Here is a 27,175-nt window from a genome sequence, read left to right on the forward strand (position 1 = left end):
AAAAACATATTGTATAGGAGGAAGTACCTTTTCCAATGATTAAAAAAAACTGCATAGATAAATTTAAAATATAAGATCTGTGAAGCTATGCTAAGCCATATTATACAAAACTGCATTAAAAATATAACTTAATTTATTTTGAACTTACGTGCGTTTATTGTTTGTAAAGGAATGTTATCCATAAGTCCACTAACTGAACTTTGTATTGATACATCAGATAGCCTTCTCGATTGATTGTGACCCGAAGAGGTTGTACCAAAATTGTCCGTAAACAGTTGCGGATTGCTTTGTATTAACTCCACTATTTGTGAAAATAAAACATACTTAAAATTACATGTTATTAAAATTATATAGGCTAATAATTTATTTATTTATATATAGCCTAATTTTATTTATCCTAATAAATTTTTATCTTAAAATATATGCCATATATGCTTTGTTATTATTACTGCTTTGTATCGTGACTTTAGATTATATTAGTTAATTTTCATAAAAACTTCCACTATTTTTAGATTTTATATTGAATAAAAATGTTGGTACTCACATAAATGATAAGGTTGGCCATTTCCCAAGGGATATTTAGCATATCGTGCTACTCCAACTGGAGGTAAATGCTTAAACCTCGCACTTAATAAAGGTTCTAAACGGACGGCTGTAGGATCGGTGAGATGGAACAGATTGTAGATTTGAGTGCATTGTGGTCGAGGTATTGTACCTGAAAATTTAAAAATATTTGTTAACTTCCCGTAGGGCAAGTTATAAAAATCGCAAAAAAAACTAAAATGAAAAATTTTATATATCTTTACGTTTCAGAGGTTGTTGAATATTTTGGTTTATATATTTTTTTACCTTATAAAAAACTGATGTATGTGTGTGTGTATGTATGTGTGTGTGTATGTGTGTGTGCGTGTGTGTATGTGTGTTCGGATACAAATTTTCATCTACGATTTCGGGAACACGGAGGAAGCGATTTGAATAATTCAAAAAATATTCGATTCGTATTGATAAGGTGACGTGCTGATTAGTTTTTAGCGAAGGCAGGTCTAGTCGTTCCGAAGATATGGGGCAAAAAGTGCCAAAAACGGTAACTCAGTTTTTAAGAGAACGGAGCGTCCGATTTGAATAATTCAAAAAACATTTTACTAAAGATCAGATAAAGAACTGATCATTTTCATAAAGGCAGGGCTAGCAGTTTCGGAGATCTAGTAAAAAAAGTAAAAAGAAATTCCATCTGGCGGTCGAAAATGATCATTAGACATATGCACATCAAATTATCAGATATTTTATAGAGATTTTAACAATAAGTATAAATTTTGTTTACATTCCTATGGGTTCCGTACCAATGCTCATCCGTTAGACGGCGGCGCGGCGCTTACGCGCTTCGATATTTCGTCTCTATGCAGTTAAAGTATGATTGTTTTGAAAAACAATTCAGAATTTCCAAAATATTTCGAAATACACTTTTCTTCAAAAAGTCTTTTTTTCAAAAAAAAGTAAATTTTTGTCAAAAATTTATAGTTTCTCAAAAATCTAATTTTTTAGAGTAATTTTTTTTCAAAAATGTTAATCTTTAAAAAAAAAAAATTTGCTACGGGAAGTTCCAGCAATTTGTCTTAAGGCACGATGCCATGCGCCCCACTAGTTAATGGTTTATTGGAAGTTTTGACTATATGAAAATAATGATTTGAATAATTATGATTAAGAAATAAAAAATATAATAAAATTTTATTGTAATTATGTCGTAGTATTCTTACCATTTTTATCATCAGAAATCCTCCTAGCAGCCAGTACTAACGCTAATGGACTTCCAAACATAAAAAAGTCGGAAACATCGAAATCAAATCTAACACTAGCGTTTGATACCTCACTGAAACAATCATTTTATATTACATAAGATAAAAGTTTGAATATAAAAAATATATAAGTTTTTATATTGTAATATTGTTAACTGATCGATCGATACCTTATAGAAGAAGATCGTCTTCGGGCGGCCGGTGCTTGAAGTAATCTTTGAGCATCAATTTCATTTTCTAAATTGCCATCTATAAAATTTAAGACTACGTGAATTCTTCATTCGAGTATACCAATACACAATCGGTAATAAACATAATTCATCTTACCTATACAAACCGGAATTTCAGCGTTATCTAGAATAATACTGGAATCACTGTCTCTTCGTTGGGATGTTTTACACAAAGCATCAAAACAAAGTATTGAACCTACTGAATCTCCTATAAGACATACTTGACCACAAAAACCTCTGCCTTCTGAACATTTTAGAAATTCTAGAAAAAAAATAACACTTGCTTATATATCTCGAAAACAAAGGGTTATATATTACCATCAAATTTATTATGAATAAAATATCAAATTACCATTATATACGTTATTTGTTGAAATTATTGTTTTGTGAACAATATCATGGTACTCCTGAGTATTTGTTGCTAGCAATGGAATAGCTCCAATCGGTATGGAATCCTGAGTGGCACCAGCGTTAGACCATTCTCTGTCATTTTGCTGCTGAAATGCTGATGCCCCACCAGTGGATATAGGCGATGTATCAAAACTATATGGACTTAAACTAGAAAAAGAAATATAACAAATCAAATTGTGCATTTAATATTGTGAATATATTTCCAATTTATTTAAAACCAATTTTTTTTTTTCAATAATAATTGTTGATATTAATATTTTTTTGACTAATCAAATGTCATATATATTTAGTCATTAATAGATTATACTTTTTTTTAATTATTTATAACAAGATACCACCTATTCAAAATAATGTTTTACAAAATTCTAACCGTTTTATATATATATAATTAATGGATAAACATTCCGATCTCGTTACCTAAGTTCTATCAATGAGGTCACAAACTTTTTGTTCTAAGTAATTCTTGATTAAATTTTTTGTTACTCTCAATTTACCTGTTCAGAACGGCTATGGAATGAGCGCAAATACTTTGACAATCTACGAGTCTAACTGCTATTCGCCCCAATAAAGCTGGATAATGCTGTTTTACCACACATTCTAAAGCTCCAACAAATGTTAAAACATCAGATTTTTTGGATGTCGGATCAACTTGAGCATCTAACAAATAAATCAATTATATGAATAATTGAATAATACGAAGTAATCAAACATTTATTTATCACCTATATATAAATAATTATAATTTATTTATAATACCATATAGTTGATAAATAAAATAGCTGTTAAAATATAATAATTAGTATAGTAGAAAAATCAACATAAATGTATTAATCTCAGTTGCATTTTTAAATTACGTTATAAAAATAACGATTTTAATATATTAAATATCTTGAGTTTTGCTTCAAAATTACCTAGAACACTACCAGCATGCAGTACTAATATAAGAACTGTAGTGGGGCAACTATTATCATCAAAGTCTCGTCCAACTCTTGATGGAGAAGGACCAGCAGAAGACACAGAAGTCGCCGGACTATCACCAACGCCTCCTCTTGGAACTCTACCAGCTTTCGCAGACATTCGATATGACGGACTAAATATACTATCATCTGCAAAAATTGTAAAATGTTTTCAATTACAAAATAAATATTCATAAAAGAGTTATTATTTTTAGGATATAAACTATTAATATTACCATTAGACCCACCAGTCAAGGGCGATCCATCTAAATCTTCCTCCATCAGCAATTCTAAAGAACTCCATTTTGCTAATGATGTTGCTTCAACAGCCATTTCACCTAAAAAAACATAAATAATGAATTTTCTTTCATAATCAAGGCACAATTAATGAAATGTACTTCACAAATAAGCATTTAGCTTACCTTGACAGTCGAAAAATTCTTCGTCATCGTCTTCATCACTATCTTCAGTACAACTTTCATCAGAATCCCTTCGCACCAATCGCCAATCTATTGGATTCTGATTGATGCCTATGGATGACCTGCTAGCTTGATCACTAAAAAATTAAATATTAATAATAATTCTACAAATAATTTTTAAATACAACTACTGCTTCATGAACATATATTTAAACGGAGTAAATTATTATAAAAGTTAATATGCAATCAAATAAATATTTCTCGTTATAGTGGACCAAATTCGGTATTAACTTTTTTGTTCAACAAAGTTAAATAATGTGTACAATATTTTACACTGAATTGTTTTCTCATATAGCTTTTTAATATTATTTGATTTTAAATATTTCAAAACTGTATGGAAACTCAATTTCAACCCTGCTGTACGGAAACTGCACCCGATAATGACTATATCTATTTTTACTAGTAATGTACTACGATTTGTAAAACTTTGGTTAAGCAAAATTAAATGAATAAAATAAATATATATATATATATATATATATATATATATATATATATATAATGAATATAAAACTTTTAAAATTCACATTTTTTTGTAATAAATTGTATAATATGAATATTTTTTAACCATTCTTAAAATTTATTATTTACTTATTTAAAGTTAACTGTTGCCGATACGTTTCTTTTTTAATTAAAAGTCATAACTTTCATTTCATTTAATATATTTGACAATAAATTCTCAGATTGATCTAATACTTTAGGTAAACCAATATGCAAAATAGAAGCTTTTAAGGACTCCTTACCTTAATAAATCATCTTCACTATCAGTACTTTTATTAGTATTATTAGTATCAGTACTAGTCGTAGACTTCTTGGATGCTCTCGGACTGACCTTTTGCTTAGGTTTAGCTATACCGGACATTTTCACAGCCACAGATTTTCGGTTTTTGTTCGCAGAAGATATACTAACATTGTCGGCGTTTGACTTTTTATCATCGCCTTCATTTTTATCAACTGCGTCTTCTGCGGTTTCAGTATCTTCTGAATTATTGTTCATTTTATTTCTGAGAGCTAACTGAGTTTGCCTTTCGATCTCCCTGATGTCGTCCATCGTCAGATTGTGCCACTCGTCCTGCCACGCCCAGGCCTGCCTGTGCGCTCGGAGCATCGTTTTGCGCAAAGCTGATGATAAAAGAAGGAATAATCTTATATTGCAAATACAAGTAATAATATTTGCATTATCCATAGATTTGCTATAAAACAGCGTAATATGTGTTTTTGATCCGTCGTCTTAACGTTGTTCCGTCGCGTTGTTGAAAATTAAAAAGAATTGCTGTATTTTTTCTAAGTTTTGCGGAAATGCAAGATGCTAATATTTTAGTTATCAACAAATGCTATTCACATTTGTTGATAACTAAAATTTTCAGATGTTCGTTTCCAGTATTTGTAGATGTTTTAAACTTTATTAGTTTGTTACAGAAATGCTAAGAAAAATGACGACAAATGCACAGATTTTCATCTAAAATGTGCATTTCTGAGAAATTCCCATCTTTTCAGTTTTTACATATTCCACTCTTAGTGTAGGAATTTGAGTACATATTTGAAACTATTCCGTTCGTATTATTGTAATAAACATATATATGCACAAAATGAGTTTCGTAATGATTTTTTTTATTTCCGAACCCAACCGGCACAAATATAAAAACCGATTTTTGAATCGGTCTTTTCATTTTAGCGTTTAGGTAAAAAATGTAATTAAAAAGCATACCTTAATAGGGCTTGTGTATTGAAAATTTAGAACCGCCGAATCAATGAACTTATTCTTTTGATTATTTTTCTTCAATACTTTAGTCACAATAAAACAATAACAAGATAAAAAAAATGATAATAATGATTAAAAATAAAGCAATACCCTTTCTAAGTAAAATTGAACTAATAACTATCCATAGATTTCACAATTTAATTTTTTAAAGCATTTATGTAGTAAAAGCTTCCACTCATATTCAACTTCAATAACTCTTCTACTTTAACACAACTTGATGAACTACTATATACAACATGTGCCACGATCTATGGACGACATCCGCATGATGTGGCATGTGCACGGATGTCGTCCATGGACGACATGTTCTGCGTCGGTCTCTGCTTCAAAATTCATCACTGAGTTAAACTCTTGATAATTTTAATTTTTAGTTTATTCGAAGCGCATTTTTTTATTTTTCAAGATATTTTTATTGATAATAACAGAAATATCTTAAATTTTATCGTTGTGTCTGCTCTGGTCCGTTCGGTAGCAAACTTTTGCGGAAAATACTGTCGTAGTGAAAGGGTTATACACTTGATAAAATTTTGCATTTGATTCTGAGATAGACCACTTGACATATAGTAGAAATACAGATGTAAAACGGATAAAATTCAAAGTATAGACATTGTTCAATATTCCACAAAGTACAATACGATATAAAATACGTTAAAATATAATACTTGTGTGCGTAAAAATGACAATTCCGTTTTCATTCAGTTTCCTCATAATTTTGTAATAGCACATGCGATAAATGAAATAAATAACTAAAGAATGTAATTTAATTAATTATAAAATTATTTGAATTAGTTCGAAACTCAACATACCGACATCATGAATGAATTTCTCTAGTTTCGTCTGCATTCCCCAATATCTGAATTCGACTCGGCATAACTTATAAGCGCACATAAGCGCCAAACCATCGGGCGTGGGCTGCGGTTTATCTTTGACCTGAAATATTTCATTAATTAAAAATTAATTAATTAAATCGGATTAAATTACTTAAGAGTTGAATATATTATTCGACTTAGTTTTCAATACTTTAGTGATAATTTATATTAATATTTACATTGTTCCAATAATATTCCAACCAGCTGTCATTCAATGGACCTCTATTTGTTTTCTCTGATATATAAAATTTTGGATCTTCTTCTCTTACGTAATCAGCTCCATAAAGTTGATCCTTAACTACATCTATTACATCTGGAATATTAACAAAATAATAATAAATGAGTGAAATTTAAGATACCTATAAAGAGAGATATAAATTAAAAGGTTCAATAGATGTTGCAACTTTTTATTAATGAATAGTACAACATATTAAACCAATTATCGTTTACTTACCAACAATTCTATTCCTATAGTCGCTTCCTGCAAGATTAAAAACATTATCCTGATGCCCATCATCGGCATAATAGTAAGTTTCGATTTCCAATGAAAATTTTTCTACAAAAGGACATGTGTATCGCGTTTTTGTATAAGGGTATGCATTCCATGCCTCTTCTTCTACAGTGAGAGCTGATTTGGGTAAGAGACCTTTGAACCAACCTAAATAATAAATAATATTGAACGTTAAATGAGAGATTAAATAAATTGATTCAACATATAGTCAAGTAAAAATCTTAGCTTTATTAACATTTCATGTATACTTTTCTGGTATGCAAATAAAATACTGATGCTGATGCTGATGCTGATGCATGCAATAATTTCATTTCTTTCTTTTGAAATTAGTGTTATTTATCATTATATATAGAGCGCACCAGAAATCAAAGACAAAACTAAAAGGGATGACAGTATTGATTAGTAGCAAATCATGAAAAAATTAGAAAAACAAATTTTCATGAAGTTTAAAAATTATGAGCTTTTAAGTAAAACCTAGAGCTTTGATTAAACTGTAACCATACTTTGGTTATTATGGTTAATTTTCATTATTTTTATTCATATAACTTTGAAACTGTAACCATAAATAACATTTCTCCCAACACAGTCAAAATTGAATACACAATTGCACCAAGTTTTCTAGAATTAAGTTTATTCGTTGACGTATAAATTTAAAATTTTCATAATTTGTCGACTTTGCAAGGACATCCTTTGAAAAAAGCACTAAAGCGTGTTGACAAACATAACGTACTAAAACACATAAAAAATTCATTAAAAATTTACTAATGTATATAATATACAATGTATATGGTAAATATTAAAAATTAACCACAATAGACGAAAAATCGGCATAGTTTCACCAAAGCTGTAGGTTGCACTTAAAAGCTCAATATTTCTAAACAACGTGATATATTCTTTTTTCTATTTTTTTCAAGGACAGTAAACGTCAACACAAATACTTCGTTTTGGAATGACGTTATGTTCTGGAACACCCTGTATTTTATATCGAATTGCATTGAACATTTGCAGATATGTAAATTCTCGCATTCATTTGCATGAGTATGCAAATAGATTGTATTTTATTATACCTACAGTACAATTTCAAAAACCATAAAAAAATAAAATAAAATACCAAATATCAGAATTACAACTGAATGCCGAATGTTTACATTTAATCTTTTATATTTTTGAATCTGTTTCCACAATCTATTAAATTAAACTAGAAACATTTTCACCTGGAAGATGACTGCCGACATGATAAACCTTTCTCGTGTACTGTCCTTTTCCCCCGGGACCTTCTTCGTACGGTTCGTTTATCAGAATTTCTACGCCACTGCCTGCGCCGCTACTTTCCTCCCGGGATTTTTTCTGAAGATAAGAAAACCAATAATGTTGTACGAGAGAAATGTAAAAGCCAATATATATATATATATATATATATATATATACATATACATTTGTTTGTGTATATGTGTGAACAAATTTTCAGAAATAGGCTGTTCAGCAAGCATTGAACCATGCAAGGAACGATGCCAGGCATCACTAGTTAGTACAATTAATTTAAAAAACTATGATGCACAAGCCTAGTATATATTGGTAAAACAATTTTTTTGGCTATACAGACTGCCCTATAGATGTGTAGTTGAATCAGTTTTTAGGCTAATCAAAACATTAGATAATTTAAGTTTGATAATAAGCAAGTGTTGAAAATATTATATGTTGTTTACTATACCCAGACTTATCAACAAATTTAGTAGTATATAATTATGCAGCTATTAATATTTCACAAGTCTTTAACAAGTGTGATAGGTTACTATAACAAAAATGCATTTTATGCTAATGTAAAATATTAAAAACTCCCGAAAGTACTAATTTCAATATTCTAAATCTCATTTCTATAATAATATCTTAATAGCATAAATTTTGAATATTTAAAACTAATATTCTCTAATAATAATAAAATAGTTGTTCGAATTTTGATTTCGCGAATCGATTTATAGTCCCAAAGAATCATATTTTCACCAGTAAGTTAATAAAGCAACGGCAAGATAATATACTTATTCGCTAACAATAGAAAACGTTTGCCTATTGTTTGTAATTTATTACAAAACTTACCAGAAAATACTTCGACAAACACACACACACATACACACATATACATATATATAAATATATATATGTATATATATACTAGCCGGCCCGACAGACTTCGTCCTGTCAAAAAAAATTGTAATGTGGCGGTGTTTTGTGCCTACCTTTTTTCTATTCTTTGCAAAAAATTATCCTGAACAGAACCGTCACCCTGGTAATAATTCGGTGTGAATTAAAAATAATTAAATAAAACACTATAAGCATTTAAAAGTAAGTAATTTTAATAATGTAAATCATAATTCAAAAATCAGTTCAATTTTCATTGTAGTGCTTTGTGATAAACGATGTTTTTTGTTTGATTACCCGGCGCATAGACAAACCAATCTGATGGTTTTTCAATACGGGAACAAACAACATATAATTTTCCATGTGAGAAACATGGGTTTTCTAAATTAATACCACAAACACTTAATGATACCATAAACGCACTGGTAACGCATTGGGATGCATGGTGCGAGAACATCATCTGCTTTATACTATCCTTTGAATATAGTTGGTCGATATTTCGCAAAATTATAATTGCCGATCGAACCTTTAATTGAAGATTGTGAGGTGACAATCCTAGCAAATCCAGCGAGTTTAAAAACTCCGGTGGACCGTCTTGGTTAGTTGCCGAATCAACTGATTCGCCTGTAATTTGTTCTTGAATTTTGAAATTTAATTAATTTACATCAATGTTTTTGGCTGCCAATATAGCTTGATAAATAGAAAGATATTTCTATGTTTATATAAATATATTCAAAATTAGATTATCAAAAACTACACAAAATGTCATGACATAGATCATTGTTTTTTTTTTTACAAATTGCGTTGCCTACTTAAAGAAAAAAAGGGCTGTTTTTAGGGTTTTCCCGGCAATTATTCGTTTTTTTTCGCCGTAACAACCATCCTTGGACTTCAACAAACATTTTAAAAAAAGAATTGGCCAAATTGGTCCAGGCGTTGTTGAGTTATGCGCTTACCAGCACATTTTGCGATCCATTTTTATATATAAGAAGATAAGATATATATATATATATATATATATATATATTATCTCAAGCTTCTTCTTTTCTAAGTTTCCTTGCGTAGGAGTGTGTAAAATATATCACTTTTAAAAAATTCTTATAATATTCGTACTTGGCGACACTTTTCTAAGCAAGAATAAGTTTGCAAACTAAACGTGGGCAGAAGAGAAATTCCAATGCCGAAATTGAAGGATAGGTAAAAAATCGTTCAAATCAATAATAAATTCATGTGCAAAATATTAATGAAAGGCAATTATTCAGTAAAAGAAAATCAAATCAAGGATTAATCCGTGAAGATTGAACTTTATTAATATAATTGAAAATTGCTCTACACTACCCATTTTTTAAAAAATCAAATGATTGAAATCGGGATAACTATTCTATTATTTTATAACTAGCACTTGGTCAAGTAATTACCTATCTACACTCTGGCACTTCTAGTAATAATACTTTATGAATGAATCTGAATACTGATATTTAGCAAGATACATGATCAAAGTATTTTTGTAGAACATTTTAAAAATTTAGTGACATACAATAAGAAATATTTAGAAAGATCATTACACAATAAAAATATCCACAAAATAAATCAAATATTTTTGCTACTTTGATACATTTTTTATTCATAACTTATCAAATATATATACTTTCATTGATATTAATATTTATTTTAAAACAATGTTGTTCAAACATGATAAAAGAACAACTTTTATGTATTTGTAATAGCTGGAAGAAATGTTTAAGATATGTATGAAGATAATAGAATTCTATTTACGAAGCGAATTATTAGTAACATGTCATAATATAAAGGATTAAAAATGAATTTAATATATTATTATTCGGAAATACCAATAATTACAAATTTGTATTAAAGTTCGTTATAAATAATTGCATGAAATTTGAGATTTTTATGAATGGAAGTCAACAATTTGTATTTGTACTTGTTTCTAATAGTGTCACCATAAAATAAAACAATTCAATAAATAAAATAAAAAAAATCAAGTAAAGTATTCGACTAATTATTGGTTGAAATTTTAAACCTTCGAATTAATCGAACATTATTTTCATGAAAAGATGATTTTTTCATTAAAAGGTTTTTATTTTTACGTAATAGACAGTCAAATGACATTCTAATTAAATTAAATTATATATGATATAATGATTTGGGACATTATTACGTAAAACATTAAGAATCAAATTTACCAAATTAAATCTTTCGTTGAACTGTTTTGCGTTCAGTTTTGTATCATCAGAATCAAGGTAAAATATCGTTTGAATGTAAAATACCTACTGGAAGTCATTCTATACCAGTATAGGCTCAAAACATTATAGACAACATAAAAATGAGAAAATGTTTTGTTTTTCTGAAAAATCACAGTTTAATTGTCCAATAGTCACTAATTTGTACGTATGGCAAGATTAGGCCAATAGTCACTAATTTAAAGGTATGGCAAGATTGACAAGTATACTCGTCAGTACACAAAATTCTACCACTTTCCCATGACGAGAATATTCGACAATCGTAGTTAACTAAGGTGACCATATTTTTCTAAATCAAAACCGGGACTGCAATTTTTAGTTATGCTAATCCGGGACGGGGGGTATATAATAACATGACTTTTAGTAAGAACTTTATTATTAGAATATACGTCATACTTTTTTATCTAATTGTAAGATATTATATCTTATATGAATCTATGTGCTTTTCGCGCTTTTGAGCCTTGTATAACGTTCTATTCAATTTTATTCATAAATATTTTGAAAAAAAATAGCACTTGTTCGTTTGTTTTCATAATTTTTGTTAATTCATCTATTAATTTTTGAAAAACCGGGTCAATCCTGGACAAAAGATCTAAATCCGGTACAAATCATTCTTTTAAAATAACCCGGGACACAAGGTGGAAATCCGGGACTGTCCCGGCCAATCTGGGACGTATAGTCACCTTACTTTAACATTAAAATTTTCACACAGAATACAATAGAAAAATGAAAATAAGAGGAAATGTCATATAGAGCTCAAGTAAAATTTATAATAAACTTCCGATTTATATCAAGATGAAGACAATATAATTTCGAAAAAAAAAATATAAAGAAATTGAAGATGATAGAGAATGAAATAGATATATATGTATTTGTATATATAAAAATTGTTTTATAAGCTCTAATACCAGGCATCCCTGGTCTGACTGATAATGAGATTGTCCCTTGCATCCCTGTCTGACTGATTGAGAATATTATGTAAATAAAGAAAAAAAACTAGATAGTGATTTAACGTAGCTGAATATTTTAGTAATATACAATAGATCATATTAAAAAAAAACTATCTTCCAAATACTTACGGCTATCATGTACAGTTGAGCAATTCGGTATTCCTCCACCGTAAGCGGCAGAGGAATTCTGTATTCTTTTATTAACATGTTGACATAAATGGTTCTGCCAGGAGTAAGTTGTTACTTGCACTCAGTTCCTGAGTGGTTTCAACAACCACTATCGCAGTCTGCCACCAGCACTAGAAGTCATCTGAAAACAAATTTAGAAATAGATTTATAGTTGCTGACATTGAAGTAACTCGGATTTATTGTTTGAATGGGAAGAAAACAAGGAAATTTTACAAAGATTCTAAAAACAATTATTGAAGGCATATTAAAAAAAGAGTTACAATAATTAATAAAATATTAACATTAATAATTATAGTTAAAATTTGTAAAAATAGGTAATAATTACTTAGGTAATAATGTGCACCTACAATATTTTAAATCAACTTATAAATTATTTTGTTGTTACAGTGAATGTTTTGTAGAAATTTTAGTTTGATAATTACACGTATCCAGTGCAGAAACGTATAAAGGAATAATTGTTAATATTTATTATTAAAAATATGCTTCAATTTCTCAAAAACATTCAAGATATGTATTTGGTTTCAATTTGTGGGTAAAAAAGCAACCATAATTTTTTTTGTGTCTTCCTTATTAATTTATGCATCATCATATTTCTGAAAATATTTCACTATTGTGCATATTTTATCTCGTAAATTTTAGATTGCGTACCAATAAATGAAAATTTTTATAAGTTCTATTTATATTCTCTATACAAATTTTACAGTTTTCAGTTTAATTTTGGAATTTTACAAAAAGTTTTGACAAAATTTTTACAACCAAATTTTATTTGTGTCTGCCTTATTAATTTATGTATTATCATATTTTTGTAGAGTTTTTACAGCTGTGCATATTTTTTTTAGTAAATTTTAGATTGCGTACCAATAAATGAGAATTTTTATAATTTTTATAATATACATATAGATCTTCAAATATTCCTTCATACAAAACTTTACAATTTTCAATTTAATGTTGGAATTTTATAAAAAGAAATAAAAAAATAATTCCACATTTGACGTTTGATTTTGTTTATGTTTATTAAAATTTAAAATTTAATTGCATGTTGATTTTTGTCAATGTTCATAATGAATTTGATCTGGTCTGGTCCATAAAAAGGCTTGGGAATGATCATATGAAGATCATCAGAGCCTTTTACAGAATTGTAATGACAAATGCTATAATATTAGGGACATTATATGATTATTCTTAATATATTCAAAAATGTGAATAGTTTTTGATCAAACAAAATCAATACATCAATACATTATTAATGCCGATGATTGAATACATATCGTCTCAATATACATAGAAAAATATTATTAGAATATCAATCAAAAAACGGTTCTGTTAATACAATTTGATAAATAGTTGGAACTATTAAAGTATAGTGTTAAATAAATATATTCTAGAATTAGTAGCATAAACAATTTCAATTTAAATTTAAGTTTAAATTCTAACAAATTTACATCATTAAAACGTTTTCACTCTCTGTTCCGAAATTTTGATTTGAAGTGAATGTAATGTAAATTACATTCATTCCTTAATAAAAATTTAATAATAAATTTATGACTTGAATTGCAAGCGAATAAACACAACCAGCAGAATTAACAAAAATGCGTGGGTTACTATTTTAATATAAAAAGTGAAGTTAATACAAAATAATATTATTCAATACATATAGCTTAATTACATTTAATTAAGAAAACTGTTTCAATTAGCTCTACACCTATCATGCAATTAAAAACAAATAAATTGTAATTTTAAAACTTGTAAAATAAAACTTAAAGACTATATTTTCTCTAGGTAACATAAATGCTTCTGGAAAATATCATATGATATGCAATATAAATTCTGAATATAAATATATTCAGTTTCCAGAGCTAACGAGTAGAAATAATATTTGCTGAGAGATGATTTATAGAGAACAAGCATTTCTAGGAAATTTTATATTGGAATTATTAAGAATTTCCGTTCGCATAGGTTGAGGGTATTCATTAAAAATACAGAAAGAATGAATAAATATATAGGAAAATGTTTCATGCGCATTTCAAATATCACTTCTCAAACCTCATATTTGCCTTTAAACATTACTAACAACAATGGTTTATACAGTTTTTAATTACCCAATACTAAGATTATGGATAGAAACTTTTTCGAATAAATAACTCTACAGTTAAAAGTTTTTTTACTCTACGGTAAAAAGCAACATATTAGATGCTGAATAAAAGAGAAAAAGGTAGGTGTTACTTTTTACTTCTAATTTCATATTGCCAATGTTTCATTCATGAAAAGAGAGAAAAGTTTGTCTTAAATAATATCCAATGATTCAATGATTCAGTGTCAAAACATTTATAAATACTTCCCAAAATCAACACAAGCTGCAAAACTTTGTTGACAATGGATGGATTATCGCTAACGATCATTGTCTATTTCAGTTCTATAAATACATCCGTGAAAAGCGAACTTTTACGAAAAGTATTTTAAATTTTCTGACATTTTGTTTTGAAAACTGATATATCAGAGCTTCAAAAAGTGTCCAAATAAGACTATTAAATTTATATATTAGGTGAACCCCTAAATAGTATTCGAACGTAGCTTAAAAAAATATTGTCCACGCCTAAGACTCAACCTTAGTATAGTGAAATTATTTAGATATATTTAAATACTTTCATACATGATAGCAATAATAAATTACACTTCATACTTCAAAATATAAAATTATCACTCATATTGTCATACATCTTGTCCATAAATAGCGCATCCTCAATCATTAACCGGTCTTTCAAAGAAATTCAGATTCCTTGAACTCGACCCAACTAAATTAAAAGTCAATATCTGATCGGGTAGGAATGTAATGGGCAGTCACTTGCACCCAGAAATGAACAAATTAGAAACAAATAAAATTATTAATATCTTAATACTCATCTAAGTAACATCAAGTAATATTCATACATTCATATAATAATAAGTTATATCAGTATTAACTCAACATTCAAACAAGTAATATGATTTTAATAAGTAACATATCAATCATCTATAATTTTTTAATATCGCATCATTTTATCCTAATAAACAACATTTAAACTATAATATAACCAATAATTATATCTGGATCTTCGATGCATTATCCGCGAAAAGTGTACTACTTTAACAGAGTTTGGTAGCATCTCATCAGAATTTTTTCAAAAAATGTCTGATATAATTCAAAAAACATTTTACTTGTATTGTATAAGAAATAAACTAGTAAAATTTTTGTAAAGCGTCTCCGGAGATCCAATGAAAAAAGTAAAAAATAATACCATTCGGCGGTCAAAAATGATCATTAGACATATGTACATCGTATTACTAGATATTTTATAAAGACTATAATAATAAGTACAAATTTTGTGCACATTTATATGAGTTCCGTACCAATGTTCATACGTTAAACAAATACGCGGCGCTTTCGCGCTTTGATATTTCAGCTCCAAAACAGCAGCATGTTTGCTTAAAAAAATGATCAAAATTTTGAAAAAAAAATAAAAATACAAACAAAAATCTGATTTTTCAAAAAAGTCATTTTTTGCAAAAATTTAAAATTTTCAGTCTTAAAGTTTTTTTTTATATATATAAGTTAGTTTTTGGTACGGGAAGTTCCAGCAGATACTTTATGTCTTAAGGCATTCATCTGTATCAGTATTAATAAAAGTTGTCATGAATTCGTATATTATATTGTAACCACAGAATAAAAGAACTAAATAAAACTCATAACTTATAATTAAGTCGCAATAGGCAATATAAGAATCTCGATTGCACGTACAGCGATAATTGCAAGTGGATAAATCTATCCAAGGATGTGACCAGTGAATTTATACGCAACGTTGGTTTCTTATTATTGTATTTATATACAAACATGTTATATGTGTATATAAATATATACAGGATTGTATTAAGAAAATTGGTAATGCGTGAAGTCAATAGAAATCTATTACAGCAAAAACACAGAATAATATACAGAAGTAACTATGTAGATGTATAAGTTCGTAAGTATTGTGCGAGTTGTAATATTGATATTACATAACGCTTATCACTTGTTTCATAAGAAGCTAACTCATTCAACATAATTATAAATTAACAGTAAACGAATGCATCTGGCATCATTATATACGGTTAGTTTTATTATATTGATAATAATTATAATCAGCGACGGGACTTGATTCAGAGTTCCCGGGTTCGATACCCACTTCGAGCAGCCTGTTGTCAGGCAGCAGTGACAATGATTTTCACTTGGTAAATGTAGATAGCAATATGTTTCCAAGTGAAAACCGGAACCTCACCCGACATTGCTGCACTAATAAAAATACTCGTCATATTACAGAAATTATGAAAATAATATATCATATAGAGATGTGCCAACTGATTGGATTGCCATCTGTCAAACAGACTAATATTAAGTCAAAATTAGCTCAACAGCTTATAGAACTGTTTGATTCTGATTGTTGTTCAAAAAATAACAAAAAAAATTGAAGCAGATTACATAATGTTTTTATTTTGCCAAAAACACCATAATTAACATACAATTGATAATGAATAATGGTGTGCCTTTAGACAAATTGTTAGACCATTCGGTTTTTTAAACAAACATTATATCAATATAATGATTAAATTTTTTCTTCAACATATTTATTTTCTAATATGCAATTGAAGATAACAAGAAAAATGTTGAAAATGGTAGATAAAATTAATCAATTAATTGGAGCATCCATCTCTGCTTCTATTCAAATCATTTTTAATGTATTAGACAAATAAGGATCAATACAAGGTAATAATCGAAGTAGTCTATTATTCTAATAAGTATGGGTCTAGATCTAGATTATACCAATACAAGAAACTACTCTAATATTTATTATAATTTTACTTAGATGGGAGCATAATTTCTTAAAGCGTCTTATTAGATAGGAAACAAAAACATTTTTTCTGGCCTCAAAAAAATTTAATTTTTCGCAGGATAATAAAATGTGAATATTTTCCTAGCATGAATATATATCTCGTATTTTTTGAGATTAATCTTCACCAAAACTCAAAAAAAAAAACATTTTTATGAAAATATTTATAACATGGTCAGAAAGTCCTAAATGTTACCATATTTCAATTTTTTCAAAATGATTACCAATTTAAACGCACATTTTCTTAAATCAAAAAGCAGGTATAATGAGAGTTTTATCAAAGACAATTAAGTCCAGAGCCAAGTAAACTTCAATGTCCAACAGCTTAAATTAACGAGCATTTTGTGTTTTGTCCGCCTAGTAAAACTACCCTTTAAAATTGTTCTGTGTAGAATCTACTATAATTTGGAACCTCGACTATATGAAGTGCATATTTTCCAATTAAATTTGCGCAACCAAACCTAATTAGTGCATGTTCAGCATTATTCAACTTAAAGTCAACATATTTGTTTTCTTTGCCACAGTCTTGTTAAACGTACCCTAATTTTGTGAAGTAAATTCACATTTAGTAAAATAGACTGTACAAAATTAAAACGATTAACAAGGACTATGTTTCAAAATAAAGATACGTTAAATGCGATATCATATATTATATGTGTAAAAGTTGAACTTCGGAAAATGCAAATATCATGGCCTTTATTCGTTGTCAGGAAATCATAATTTTCAGTTTCCCAGATCATAAGAAATGTTTTTTGTTAAATGCTGTATATGATTTTGTTGAAGAACCAGATGGATTAGTGGTTATCATTTTTTTATTTAATATGGCTTCCATTAGAAGTTAATATACTTTTATATCTATAATGTGAAAAATATGATTTTAATGAATGGACTATTGCTTATAAGGGTTTGTTGGTTATACAAATAAGTAACATATACAATTTTACGGCTGTTGAAATTAAACTCTTGTTAGTTAAAAAATTCACTAAATAAATATGCTTATTATTTTTCTTAGCGAATGATTTATTTACATTGTAAGACGTCAATTATTTCGAAATAAGGCAAAAATGGGCAAATATCACATGCGTAGTTAAAAGTTTCAAAGAAAAAGTCATGCTCGCGGGCATTATTATCAGTGGCGGATTAAGCTTTCTGCCGCCCTAGGCCCTATCTGATCAGGCGCCCTTTTTAATAGACAAATTTTTACTTTTTTAATTAAACCATAATTTTATTCTAAATTACTTAAATGCAATTTTTAACTTTGCGCAAAGTATTCGTAAGTTATAGTAATCGCAAAAAATCGTTTTTTTGCATATTTTTACGTTTCAGACATTTCTGAACATTTTGGCATACCTTAAAAAAAATTATTAATATGCATGTTTTATTCCCATAGATAAGAAAGTTCTAATTAGTTTTTGGCAAGTTCAGGTCTAGCCGTTTGGAAAATGCAAAAGTGCAAAAATTGCAATTCAGTTTTTGAAAGAACCGAGAGACTGGTTTCAAAATAATTCAAAAAAATTTTACTTATATTAACGGAATGAATAATTACCTTAATTTTTAGGAAGGCAGTAATTAGCAGAAGAAAGAAAAAATTTGTCAACGTTTTAGCCCACAATCTTAAGCCGATTTTAAAAATTCAAAAACCATTCTAATGATCTTGGTTCGAAATCGTATTCATTAGTTTTTGGTAAAAACTGGCCGGACCGATTAGGTTTGCGAGACGATCGGCCAAGCCGGTTGTTTGAAATAAGAATAAAAAAGCAAAAATATTACGTTTTTGCAATAAAGCCAGAAACCGATCTTTAAAATTGAAAAAAAATTCTGAAAGATTTGCCAATTTTAAAACTTCATCAAAGTTTGATAAAATTTTATAGTCAAAATTTGTGTTAAAAGGCGCTTTTGTGATGTGATAAATCAAAATTTAATTTTCAAAAACGCCTGAACTGATTTCACAAATTGAGAAGACATTGGACTAAACTTGATAAATAGAACCGAGATATTCAAAATTTCGAGTTTTTTTTCAAATAATTCGATTATTTGAAAATTTTAGATATTTTAATTTTCTCTCTTGAAACCAGTGGACTTGCCTTTTCGGAAAACTAATCATTTCTTCATATCACTAAAATACCACAAACAAAATATTTTTTGAGTCATTCCAATTGGATGATCTGTACTCTCAAAACCTGCACCACTTTTGCACTTTCTGCGCTCTGTATCTCCAAAAATGCTAAACCTGCCTTTGGCATAAACAGTACGCTTCGCGGTTAAAGCCAAGCGAATATTTTTTGAATCATTCATGTCGATTGATCCTTGCAAAGGACACTTAAACTATCTAGTGAACTTTAAAAGTTAAAAATCTTGGTACGGAATGATTCAAAATAATGAAGACAAAATTTGTAATAATTCATAAATTTTTTATAAAAAATCTGATAGTTTGATGTGCGTATGCCCGATGATCATTTTTTACCATCAAATGAATTCCGAAATGGATGGAACTGTCTTTACAGAAAACAAATCAGCACATCTTTCCGATATTATAAATCGAATGTCAATTGACAAAAAATTGTAACCGCACAAACACATGCATACATCCATTTTTTTCAAATTGTTAGATATTTTAGTTTAGGATTCTGTTTTATCCTACAGGCTCATTTAAAGAAAATATATTTGCACAAACAAACAAAAAATAAATTTTAACATAATAAATTAATGAACAACAATTAATATATTATGTTAATTCATCATGGTTTGATTTAATACCGAAAATGATATAAGAAACCATCGAACAATTTTTAAAGCGTTTTATATATAAGATTCACCTTAACAAAATTACAAAAAACGAACAGATTTTCAATAATTCTCCAAAAAAGCTTATCAGTTTGATAAATATTGTATTAAATTTGATACATCAAGAAAAATATCAATGCGGCACCAACAAATAATAAATTTGATTAGAAAACGCATTACGTTCTGTTTTGAGAATGATCTCTAAATTTACAAAAAATTTCAGGATCTATCCTTAAAATAAATTGTCGTGACATTTTATCGAGTTTAAAATTTTGACATTCTGAAAAATTTGCCGCCCCCTAAATTGTGCCGCCCTAGGCCCAGGCCTCACGGGCCTATGGGGTAATCCAGCACTGATTATTATAATATTATAGAGAGCACAGCGCTCTGCTTGAACATGCACATAAAAAGTTTTGAAGGACAAATTCTCATCATCTCAATTAAATTTTCTCAGAAGCAAAAATCCTATATCAAATACTTGCAAGCTTTGCACAAAGTAAGGTAACTTTCATACTTTAATCGTAAGAACAACAATGTTATTATTTTGCCAATAACAACTATGTCAAGTTATTGCAAGATTAATAATTTAAGCAAATTGTCACATTGAGCAGCAAATAAAATTTGTCTGAATATTAATTAATAGTAAAAATCTCAGGAAAAATAGGAATGAGGAAGAGTTAATTTGTGGAATAAAATAATGAGGATAAAGAAATAACTAATCTGAAATTATTGTTTATAATTTCAAACTTTTATTTACAAATTTAAAATTAAAATCAAAATTCAAATTTTGAAAAAAAACAAAATACATATTTCAATTTTTAACATAATTTATATATTTATATAATATACAAAGCATTTTCATAGAACGTTAATTTATTTAGCCCACTGTACTATTTATAGTATAGCAGGTTTTATCACAAATCATAATTAATAATTTTATTTATAATTTTTTTTTTTTTTTTTTTATATTATTATTATTTATTTATTTACATATATACATTATTTTCATATCTCAGTCAGACAGAGGTGCCTGGTATGAGAGATTATGAAAAACAGTTTTCATATAATATTTACATTTCATTTGACTATAATATCTATTTCATTAATATAATATCTATATATAACTCTTCAGTCTTCTTTTCTTCAATTTCCATATAGTACTTCTTTATTTTTCTTTTAAAATTATCATTATCATTGGTCATCTTAATATAGTCTGGCAATTCGTTATATATTTTGGTAGCACTCCATATGACATTTTCTCTCAAATTCTTTTTTCTATTGCGTTCAATGTGAAAATTGTTGTGTTGTCTCGTGTAGTGTTCATGTATATCTTGATTTGTGTCTATTGTTGCACTTGTTTTAATTCGGTTAAATTTCATTTTGTGTATTAGTTTGCATTTCTCTATTTTAATTATGTTATTTAGTGAATGATTATTTGTTTCTCTCTGCAAGTATTTGGTGGGTGTTAGATGTGGTAAATTATATGCTATTTTTATGGCTTTATTCATTATTCTCTGTATGTCATTTAGGTTTGCTTTAGTTGTTTGGCTCCATGTTGTTATGCCATATAAAATTATAGGTATTATTTGCGTTTTAAGAATTAGTATTTTATTTTTTTTGCCGAAAGAGTGGATCCTTTTCAATGCCCCTGTTAATGTTCCTATCTTTCTTTTTATTTTGTTTATATGGTCTGTCCATGTCAGTTTTTCATTTATTATCAGTCCTAAGTATTTTATGCTTTCCACTTCCTCTATTGCTCTATTATTTACTTCAATTTTTAGTTTAGTGTTCTCAGTATTTTTTCTATGTTTGAAATATATGTATTTTGTTTTATCTATGTTAATTGTTAGTTTATTTTCAGTTAGCCACTCGGTGTATATTTTCATGTCCGTGTTTATAATATCTTCGAGTCTTTTTTTATCCTTATCCGCATATACTATCGCTGTATCGTCTGCATATAATATGTATCTTTCCTTTAATTTTGCGTCTTTAAGGTTATTGGTGTATAATAGATACAATAAAGGTCCTAATACAGAACCTTGTGGAACTCCACAGGTTATGTTACATCCTCCACTTGTGAAATTTCCCACCTTCGTCCTTACCACTCTTTTCATGAGGAAATCTTTGATAATGCTGTAAGACAAACCCTCTACACCTACAAATCTATTAGTTTATTGAGTAATATGCCATGATCTACTGTATCGAAAGCTTTTTGTAAATCAATAAATTGCAACTGTGTGCATATTTTCCTCAAGGTGCTGACTGATGGTATTAGTCAAATCTATTAGGGCACCTTGTGTATTTGATGAAGGGAGGAAACCATATTGATTTTTGTCAATTTTTGAATGAGAAAATCAAGTAATCTTTTTTTTATTACTTTTTCATATATCTTGGAGAATGTGTTTGTTATTGTTATAGGTCTGTAGTTATTTGGATCTGTTTTGTTTCCTGTTTTGAAAATTGGTTTTATTGTAGCCATTTTAAGACACGATGGAAATACACCACATTCTATGTATCTATTCATTAAAACAGCAAGTAGTGGAGCTATTATATTTATTATTTTTTTAGTGATTCTTGCTGTTATCTTGTCTTCGCCAGGTGCAGCGTTATTTTTCAGATTTTCAACAATTTTTTTATTTCTTTCTCATCTGTTAATTCAAAAATTTGGATTTTGTTTTTAGGTCTGTGTATTGATGGTTTATAGTTGCAATGATCCATTTTCTTTTGTAGTTTCATACCTATTTCAGCAAAATGTTTGTTGAGATACTCCGCAATGTCTTCCTTTTCTGTAAGAAATATATTTTTATCTTTATGCTGTATTTTTTCAATATTTTCTTTATATTCGTTTTTATTTTTTCCTCCTCCTAATGTTTTATTTATTAGTTCCCATATTTTTCGAGAGTCACTTTCACATTTTTTTGTTTCTTCTGAATAGTATTGTCTTTTTGCTTTGTAGATCATATTTTTATATCTTTTTTTATATTATTATATTTCATTTTTATGGCATTATGTTTGCTTACTTCATTTATATTGCATTTCTTTAAATTATTGTAGAATTTGTTTCTGTATTTCATTAAGTTAATAATTTCTTCTGTTATCCAGGTATCTTCTCTGGCTCTTATTGTTTCTTTGATTTTATTTTCTTTTGCTGCATCTTGTATAATTTTTATTAAATCCTCTAATTGGTCCACTATTTTAGAGTCTAACTTACAAGTTATTGTCTTTTCTAATCCTTCTAAATCTATGCTATATCTAATTATTTTATGCATTTTTGGTTTGATTCTCGGCGTATTTTGTATAAATACTGTTATCATTTTGTGATCAGATATTTCTGTGTCTTCTATTTCTATATTAATCTTCTTTTTATAATTTGATATAACATGGTCAATTATTGATTTAGTGTTTTGAGTCTCCCTTGTGGCGTATTGGCTATCTATATTATTTATTATTTTGTATCCTGATGATTCTATAATATCTTTGTAACAATTTGATATATTATTGTTTGGAATTATATCTAAATTCATATCACCTATTATTATTGTATTTTTACCGTTTTCTTCCATTTTTTTTCTATTAAATTTATCAGATCTTGTTTATTATTATTCGGAGGGTTGTAAATAACAATAAACTTTATAACAGGGTTCATATTTGTTACTTCTATTTCCAGGAGGTTTATATTATTTTTATTATTATTTTCTATGACAGTACAGTTTAGTTCATTTCTTACAAATATCGCTATTCCTCCTCCTCTTTTCTTTTCTCTGCAGTTGTAAAAACCTCTAAAATTTTTTAAATTAAAGTATCTTTCTTCTTCTTGGTATATCCAAGTTTCTGTTAATATTAAAATTTGGCAATTTTCATTTTATGCATAATTATTTCTAAGTCATCTATTTTATTTCTTAAGCTTCTTATATTGAAATACTTAATCTCTATTTTCTTTTTATTGCTATTATATTTATTCATTTTCTTGAATTTGTCCATTGTAATTCGTCGACATTCTTACCATTTTGGCTCTGTGTTGATAACATGAACATTCCGTTTCATTTGCATTATGCACCGTATTAAAATTTGATTTGTATTTTACATTGGCATTTGTGCAGTTTATGCATTTCTTAGATTTGCTCTTACAATCTCTTGTGTTATGCTCATCCGCACAGTTTGCACAGAACGTCTTGTTTTTGCATTCTACTGCCCTGTGTCCATATGCCTGACAGTTATAACATCTTTTTATGTTTAAATCTTCTATTATATGAGCTGTCCTCCATCCTAGATTTACATTATTTTCTAACAATTTTTCGTATGTTTTGCCCGATGTTTCGATATATGTAATCCAATTTTCTGTTTTTCGTGATTTCCTTTGGTATATTAGTTTAATTTGATCTGTGTTATTTATATTGTAATTATATTCTATCATTTCATTTATCAATTCTGTGCCGTCCATATATTGCCTTGGAGCATTTGTTATAACAAGTCGCGGATTTCTTTGTTTCTTTATATATATTTCGTATTCGCTTCCAATTTTTTGTATCATATGTTCTGCTAATGTTTTTGTTTCCTCAATTGTTGAGGCCTTAATTATTAACCCCCCGCTACTAATGTTGTTAATTGATCTTACTTTGCTTTTGCTTTTACGTTTTTTGGATTTATGTTTTTCTCAATATAGTTTCTAGTTTCATAGCTGTTCTGTTTATTCTTTGTTTTACAATTATTGGCGGCATATTTGGGTTTATTATGTCTTTATTTTTATAATTTTTATTATTATTATTTTCTGTGGCATTATTTTTACATATTGTAGCATAACTAGATCTTGCATCTTTAATTATTTTAATATCATTCTTTAAAGTTTTAAGCTCATTTACTATTTCTTTCAAATTACTTTCATGTGAATATCTTACCTCATTTTTTTTTGAGCATATGTCACAAAACCATTTTATATTGTTACTTGTGCTGATAACTTTATATTGTTCATTAGTAACTTTCGCACACTTTTTGTGGAACCAACCTTTGCATTCACCTTCACATCCAATAATGTTTTTTCCATTAACATCAATATTACATATACTGCAACATTTTGGATCTTCTACATCTTCCGCCATCTTATCGATCCGATATTTCGGTTTATATGTTATACAAATTAGCAATAAATTGCTAAAATCGTTTTAACGGTTTTTGACATGAAGTTTTTAATTCAAAAACTTTTAATTTAGTGTAATTTGCACATTTTGAGCACCTTATTTCTATAGTTTTTTGTTTCTTATATATCGAAATATATATAAAGCTTTTTTCAACGTGCATAATATTTAAAAAATATCATCGATTTACTAATTGAGCTAACTAGTAGTGTATAGCAATCGTGCCAAAGCATATTGCTGGAACTTCCCATACCGTAATGAAACAATCGCAGTATATGAAAGTTTTGTAATATATTATTATGAATACTGTAACTTCCTTTATTCTATTTTATAGACAAATATAAATCTTATAAATTGGACGACGACGTTTTTTTATATATGTTTACATGAAAAAGGTAAATGAAAAGCCCATACATCTGACATCTGAGAATTTTGAGTTGTCATTTTTCTTAAAATTAAATTAAAAATTTAAATAATGATAATTATAATTCTGTATAAGCAAAATTACACATAATACAATATTTTTGTATGCATTTAAATAACGTAATTTAATTCCTTCAATTAATTTACTTTTTAGTATTCTGGAATTTTATAAGTAGATGAGTAGACTTTATTCATCATGAAGAAATTTAAATTTTCGTGAAAAGTGTGGAAAATAAAATCCAAGGTGATATCGATATTGTGTCGGTATATGCTTGTACCTATGTATACCCAAAACCCATCTTCTATTTGATAGCTTCCGTCATCTACCGTAGTCAGTTCCTAAGCTTCCTTCCGATGAGAAAGGATAGCGGAAGTAAAGTACCTATATAACTGATGAGAATGTGGAATAAGATGTTACGAAACCTTAATAGTTGGTTATTTACTATAAGTTTTATTTTATTCTTAGCGATGAAAATTGAAATAAATAAAATATGCAATCATAAATTATTTTAGTGATTAGTTCCGTAGTTTCCAACCTGTGGAGCGCGATCCCTCGGTGGGCTTGATATCCATGATAATAGTCCAGATGTGCACTTAATTAGGTGTTGCTCATGTTACAAGATATTTGCTGCTATAAATTGCAACTTTCAATAAGATTTTTTTTTTATTTTGTATAATTATTTTCTATTACAATCTGTTCAAATTACGTGTTGACATGTAGTGTACGATTTGTTATTGGTAGACAACCTAGTAATTGTCCTATCTAGTTGTGACTAATAATTCATTCTTAATAAATTAAATAGTATTTTTTGACATTTTATGATTTTATATACCTGCTAAAAGTAAATTTTACTTGTGGCTATATTTGAGACTTATAACGTCAAATGGAAATTTGAAATCATGCTGCCTAATGTAGAGCCTGGCCGAGTTTGGGATAAAAAAAATCGGTCGTTTCAAAGAGAAATGAGCTGATTTCTCAGCAATTATTCTATTGATGTGATTTTTATCTATATCATATCTATATTTCAGCTATCTAAAGACGCAATATTATTTGATCAGCTGCCATGGGTACCAAGTTTGGTAATAAATATTTGCGAATTATTTATTTACTTTTGTCCAACAAATCAACATAAACGGATAATAAATTGCTAATATTTTAAAATAAATGTCAAGTCAGCCCCTTAGCTTTTCATTTTTTTTAAATATTGATGAAATCTAAACTAAAAAATAATAACTTTCATGGAAGATATTTACTACGACTGCGCGATGTTCAGGGCCAATTGAGGATTTGCGTTCTTAAGATTTACAAAAATTTCGCTTATTAGTAGAAGCATAAAATCTATGGGATTTGATTGTATAGGAAAGTTTTATCTTTATAAACTGCCTTT

General features: G+C 28.1%; 1 protein-coding gene across 1 annotated transcript in view; it reads right to left on the bottom strand.

Moving 5' to 3' along the window:
• The window catches only part of LOC113386755 (protein retinal degeneration B-like), a 40,580-nt gene extending 27,917 nt beyond the window's left edge, over positions 1-12,663 (bottom strand). The window contains exons 1-12 of the mRNA XM_026624512.1: positions 12,488-12,663; positions 8,226-8,358; positions 6,955-7,158; positions 6,680-6,813; positions 6,438-6,561; positions 4,613-4,991; positions 3,813-3,946; positions 3,627-3,728; positions 3,346-3,540; positions 2,929-3,091; positions 2,376-2,581; positions 2,121-2,285 (exon numbers count right to left, since the gene is read on the bottom strand). Coding sequence (XP_026480297.1) covers positions 2,121-2,285; positions 2,376-2,581; positions 2,929-3,091; positions 3,346-3,540; positions 3,627-3,728; positions 3,813-3,946; positions 4,613-4,991; positions 6,438-6,561; positions 6,680-6,813; positions 6,955-7,158; positions 8,226-8,358; positions 12,488-12,565 — 2,017 coding nt within the window. The 5' untranslated portion in view covers positions 12,566-12,663. The remainder of the gene's footprint in view (positions 1-2,120; positions 2,286-2,375; positions 2,582-2,928; positions 3,092-3,345; positions 3,541-3,626; positions 3,729-3,812; positions 3,947-4,612; positions 4,992-6,437; positions 6,562-6,679; positions 6,814-6,954; positions 7,159-8,225; positions 8,359-12,487) is intronic.
• Positions 12,664-27,175: the final 14,512 nt, after the last annotated feature.

This window comes from Ctenocephalides felis, unplaced genomic scaffold (assembly GCF_003426905.1).
Source record: "Ctenocephalides felis isolate EL2017-DRISC unplaced genomic scaffold, ASM342690v1 CF-g0.4_SCAFFOLD_03571, whole genome shotgun sequence".
Classification (NCBI taxonomy): domain Eukaryota; kingdom Metazoa; phylum Arthropoda; class Insecta; order Siphonaptera; family Pulicidae; genus Ctenocephalides; species Ctenocephalides felis.